Raw genomic sequence first — 6,000 nt, forward strand, 5'->3', positions numbered from 1 at the left:
TCTCGTTTGATTGGGGAGATTAACAACGATTAATTAAATAATTGGACTTTATCTGATGTTTGGTATACCCAATAACTTCTCGTGTCAACCTGTATATATATGTTATACCGACTTATCTCACCTTTTAGAGAATTTTTTTTATTGAACCTTCTATGGTCCAATAATACAATTGAGTTTCATCATGTTATTAAATCTTATCCTAACTAATCCCATCTGACAACCAAAGGATACCTAAATCAACAACCAACAGCCCAATGACAATCTCCAAATTTGTAGCATCTGTCTTTTCTTTTATCATCATAAACTGTAAAAAAACAAAAAGCAAAATTTGTAATGGCCCATTATATAGAAGAATTGATCGGCCTGGATATAGAAATGACCACCAATATTTCATTTGATAATTTTTTTTTAATAGTTGACCCAAAATATAACCAAACAGTTTGTTCATGAATCACAAGCCAAGAGTATTACTTCTTACCTGACAAACGAAAATGATAAAAATAGCCCTCTATTTAGTAACAGCAATTTTCATAACTCCAATCTATTTCTTGCAGAGAAAAATCGGAAAGAAACAAAAAAAATAAAAACTAAATAGAAAATAGTATACCTTCGACTCATACGATATGCTCTATTTAGATTCACAAATTGCATCGGAGGCATGATAATCATTCACTAAAAATAAAAAAAAAAGAATGCATTCGACTATACATTTAAACAGTTTTTCATTTAAAATAATGATATAAGAAATGGAGTTAAAAAAAAATAGAAACTATCCGCATAACGCAACTCCCACACGTCTTCTTGAAAACCGAAGTGTAGTCCAATTCTAAGGGCAAAGTGTAACTAACCCAAATTTGAAAAGTACGGCCGTATCCCTTTCTTTAGTTTTAAGACGAGTTCATGAAGTTAACATAGTCAAATGATTTTTTTAATAAGCTTGTTAGAAACAAATGAGGAGTCATTTTGTAGTAGAAATTTAAAAGCTATCTTCACAGTTATAATGAAACAACGAGATCGAAACATGAACTTATATCATTAAAAAAAAATTAGAATCATCTTCATATACATTATTTTCCTTGTGACAACAAATGGAAAGAATTAACATGCACAAAGTTACCTCCCAATTACAAGGCGCGCGCAACGGTCATTGTTAGGCTCAAAAGAGTTGCTTCTACCTCATCACCATCTTCTGACCAATGATGTGAGCAACTGTAATAATAATAGAAAATGGCAAATTAAATCCAAGATTCAATTCAACCAAAGTTCGAATGGGTTCAAATACTAGGGCCACGTTTAATTTTTGTCAAATAAGCCACTATTAATTGATTGATTGAGTCTTATTTGATATTTGATTAGTGCAATAACTTTTAGGCGTAGACCCAAAATTATGAAAAACTGAGCTCTTAACTTAGCTTATTGCCAATTATGTGGTAGACCACACCCAATCCATTGAGGTCTTGTTTGGTTAGGGAGATATAGCCGCGATTAATTAAATAACTGAACTTTGTTTGATATTTGGTTAACCCAATAATTTCCTGGCAGAAATATTATTTTATCGTGGCTTATCCTGCCTTTTAGGGAGATTATTTATTAGAACTCTCATGTACAACAATCCAATGGGGTTTTCGTTAGATTATTTAATCTTATCTTAGACACCAAACGAGGCCTTAGGCCTCATTTGGTTACCAAGATATAGCTTAGATAAGATAATTCTCACTATAAATTGATTAATCCTATTATCCTATAACGTATTTGTTATCAAATTTTGGATTTCTCATCGCACATTAATTATTAGTGTTTGATGTTTGATTTTCTTCACATCAACACAATTACTTGAAAATCTAATTGTATTATTAGATAACGAGAGGTCCAGTAAATAATCTCCCTAAAAGGCAAGATCGGTCATACATATGATAAAATAATATTTCCGGGTCGACCCGAAAAATTACTGGGTTTATTTACCAAACATCAAACAAAGTCCAATTATTTAGTTAACCAAGGCTAATCTCCCCAACCAAAAGAGGCCTTATACAATTAGGTTCTCATAAGATTACATAATCTTATCTCGGGAATCTAACAAGGCGTAAGAGGAATCATATAAAAAAACGTTCGTAAACATTAAAAAAAAATTGCTGGTACCTCAAATAGTTCAAAAGGGCTGCCCCGTTTGTATACATCATCCTTCTTGCCTTTGTCAGTGGGAAAAATGGTGAACAATAAAGCCCTCCAACCGACGAGTAAAACAGCAGTGCTTCCCATAGTAACCAATATAAAATTGGTCGGTGGTATATACCCAATTGTAACCGCCCTTATTATTACTCCCAACTGCAGTTTATACAGATACAATATTAAAAAACAGCTAAACTCAGTTTAATCTGATAAGAGTTAATAATCCTTGTACAAAGTTTAAGGATTACTATATCTAAAACAAGTGGATAAACGAAACAACGTAGATAATTTGGCAAAGTGAAAAGCATGCAAACCTTGTATATAATTTTTTGTTTCTTCATATGAACGGGATCATACTATATCTAAATAAAGAAAGTATGCCCCTAAAAAAAGACCAAAAAAGAAAAAAATAATGTTTCCTGGAAATACTTGAGCTAACCGAGAAAAACTAAAAGGCTTAAAAAAAAAAAAGGAATCATAATTTTTTGATGGGGACTAAGTTGCAAATCTTGACCATCTTCGAACGTAACCCTAATTACAACTACACTATTCACTCTATTCATCCACCATTACATTCCTCATAACCACATTCATAGACTTGTGACATGAATCTAAATGCATTGTAAACTCTCTCTCTCTCTCTCTCTGGTTTCCTTTCATCCTATTGTTATATTTAAATTGGTATTTTTTTTCTCAATGAAGGGTATTTTGGTGTAAGCAAATAGTCTATTGTAGCATCCAGGGGCGAGACCAGCCCATGGCTCGGCTGGACTCAAGCCCCAACCTCAATTACAAATTCTTCCTTTATATTTTACATATATTATTATTTAGCCCACCCAAAACTAAAAATATGCAAAAAAAACCCTAAAATTTTATCTTCCTAATTTATCCAAAAAAAAGGTCCAAATTTTTTTTTTGGGGCCCCTGAACACCCGAAATTTTAAGTCCACCCTGTACTAAATTCCTGGACTCACCGTTGGTAGCATCCTCAACTAACAATTGAAGATATACGAACGGCATTTGAGGTAGCACTGTAGCTAACTTCTTAAAAAAGACAATGCAGCAAATCCTACAGACAAAGTACCAGTTATCCAGCCCATGTTTATCCATTCTTAAACTAGCTTTCAAATTATTTACCACATACTGTTGAACTGTTCACAAATGACCATATATATATATATATATATATATATATATATATATATATATATATATATATATATATATATATATATATATATATATATATATATATATATATATATATATATATATATATATATATATATATATATATATATATATATATATATAATATGTGTGTGTGTGTGTGTGTAGGATGAATCTTATCATAGCATGAGCTTCATTCATCCAATAGATACCATTTAATTCAAGTGAACTGAAATAGTTTATGGAGTACTTCTCAACCATTTAGGAGAAGTAGAGAAAAATTTCAAATGAGAATCTATTGCTCTTAAGTTTTGTTCCAAGTTGCACTCTGATAACATGATCATCAAAGTATTTGTTTGGTTATTTCGATTATCTGAAGATTATAGATAAAGTTCGTCAGGGATCATATCTCTACAAATACGGGCTCGTTTTATTCAAGGCCTGACATTTAAAGAAAAGGTTAACCTAGTTTCATTACAGTAATTTGTTATAGACAACTACATTGCAAGCTTGTTTATTCATGTAAGTTTAGGTGTTAAAAAACAAAAAAAAAATGTGGCGTTCAATTTGACTAAATGATTAGTTATTAAATAGAGTTGTCCACGAAGGAACACCATATAAGGGGAAATATATGATTCAGAACTTTGCCATAAATGTATAATTATGAAAATATGATTTAATTGTCACTTGTTTCTTGTTGAAGTTCACATCAACATCAATTTCGTCCCTCACTTTTCTTAACATGGTTAGAACTTCCGGTATAGTTTTCTCATAACTCAATAGAAAATTGTTCAATACCATTGCTGCTTTAAGAGCTTCCATTCGAGAAACGGGCTCTATAATACATTCAGGCCCGTTCCTGGGAATTCGGGGGCCCTAGGCGAGGTTTAAAGAACAACTGAAAACAGGGCCCCCTATTTGATGAACCATTTTTTTTTATTAATGGGTGTTCGAAATTGAATGTAGTAAAAAAAATATCTTATATTTTTTCTAAAAATGAAGAAAATAAAGATTTTGGGGGTTCGGGGGCAGTGCCTCCGAAATATTTTTTGAAATGTATGAATATAAAGTAATTAAAAATATGGACAAAAATTTAAAATTAACAATATGATTTGCTGGTTCACTTCCTCCGGTAACATATAATTTTTATAGCAATAGACTTCAAAAATATTTATAAACTTGAATACACTAATAAATATTGATTCTTATTTTAGAATAAAAATAAGTTATTAAGACATTATAAATTAATATTTAGGGGCCCCAAAATTAAGAAAATTTTAAAAGTATCTATTGATCATTTAGTTTAAATTTATTTTAGAACCAATGTTCCAAAATATTATATATAATAAATTTTTAAAAATAATTACTAATATATAAAGTGTATATAAAATAATTTTGGGGCCCCAAATTTTCGAAAAAAATCGGGGGCCCTAGGCGACCGCCTACTTCGCCTCCCCTCAGAACCGGCCCTGAATACATTGAACTAATGACACAATGAATAATATATACGTCAAATTCTGAAAGGGCCATTACTCAAATTTCGATCATGCTACTACAAATATGGGCTCGACTTCACATTCACTCGGTTTCATGCTTTTACTAATGCACAACATCAAATTGACAATGAGTGGAGTTCCTTCATCTAACCTATTTCACTAGAACTGATTATTCAAAATCATTGATTATAAATTAAATGGATTATCTATTATTCGATCAATAGAGAAACGGATAAAATAAGACGAGTACGGAGAAAATGCAGATGTTTTCGAGTAGAAGTAAGTTTACCGGAATACCCAAAGACCAGGACTTGGTGGCAGCACTAACAGCCTTCCATAGACCTTTTTTGCCGCGACCTTCTTCACCGTATCCCCCGAGAAAATACGCACTCAAAAACCACCCTATTCATTTCAAAAATCAACAAAGATAAACCCAAATTGAGAACATTTGATTACCTATAATTTCATTTCACAATGGAAAAGAAAAAAAAAAAACAGGAAATATACCAGCCATAAAAGGGTCGGCAGTTTTGAACGTTTCGAAGTCGAAAACAGACAATCCATGGCTTAACCTCCCGATTGCAGCGAACAAAAGCAACGCCGCCACATCGCCGCCGGCCAACACGGCCACGAGACTGCGGTTCATAATTCAATTTCAATTAAATAAACAAACGCACAAAATAAAAATGAAGGAAAATATATATGTGCATACCCCCATTTAGCGATACGAGAAGAAGAGTCGGGCTTCTCGAACTGAATAACGCCCTCAAGGGGGACATTTTCTTGGCCCACGATTGAGATTGAATTAGATGCAGAGGAGCCTTGGTCCTCGAATTTGACGGTGGAGGAGGTGGTGGTTTTGGTGGAGGGGCCGCCGGAGGAGTCGGTGGCGTTGGCTATTGTGAGAGGCTTGAGGCGGCGGGAGACTGAAAAATTGGGGCGGCGTTTGGAAAATAGGGGTGGGATTGGGTGGACGGATTTGAGGGAACAGTGGTGGGTGGAGGAGAGCAACGCTCCGCCGGCGCCGGCAGCTTGGCTTAGCAGAGGCACCATTGAATTGTGTGTTCTCTCTTTGTCGAAACTTGTGGCAACCAATTATACTATATCATTTCGAAATTCCCAATGACTGTGATTCTTTAATTTCATACAATATTGGGTGAATAGT

General features: G+C 33.4%; 1 protein-coding gene across 1 annotated transcript; it reads right to left on the reverse strand.

Moving 5' to 3' along the window:
- Positions 1 to 1,014: 1,014 nt before the first annotated feature.
- On the reverse strand, positions 1,015 to 6,000 carry LOC105961558 (uncharacterized). The gene is made up of 5 exons (XM_012985785.2): positions 5,548 to 6,000; positions 5,343 to 5,470; positions 5,125 to 5,237; positions 2,140 to 2,325; positions 1,015 to 1,209 (listed from the first exon to the last, which is right to left on the reverse strand). Exons 1-5 carry the CDS (start codon positions 5,886 to 5,888, stop codon positions 1,180 to 1,182), a joined length of 798 nt encoding a protein of 265 aa, XP_012841239.2. The 5' UTR covers positions 5,889 to 6,000; the 3' UTR covers positions 1,015 to 1,179.

This window comes from Erythranthe guttata, chromosome 3 (assembly GCF_056151865.1).
Source record: "Erythranthe guttata isolate IM_541 chromosome 3, IM_541, whole genome shotgun sequence".
Lineage (NCBI taxonomy): Eukaryota > Viridiplantae > Streptophyta > Magnoliopsida > Lamiales > Phrymaceae > Erythranthe > Erythranthe guttata.

What these genes read in the sequence shown, in the direction of transcription:
- LOC105961558 (XM_012985785.2), bottom strand. Translation starts at nt 5,888, where the DNA reads ATGGTGCCTCTGCTAAGCCAAGCTGCCGGCGCCGGCGGAGCGTTGCTC. An exon ending in TGCCGACCCTTTTATGGCTG is followed by an intron (nt 5,238 to 5,342) that starts GTATATTTCCTG and finishes TGAAATGAATAG; the next exon opens with GGTGGTTTTTGAGTGCGTAT. An exon ending in CCTGGTCTTTGGGTATTCCG is followed by an intron (nt 2,326 to 5,124) that starts GTAAACTTACTT and finishes TATAAACTGCAG; the next exon opens with TTGGGAGTAATAATAAGGGC.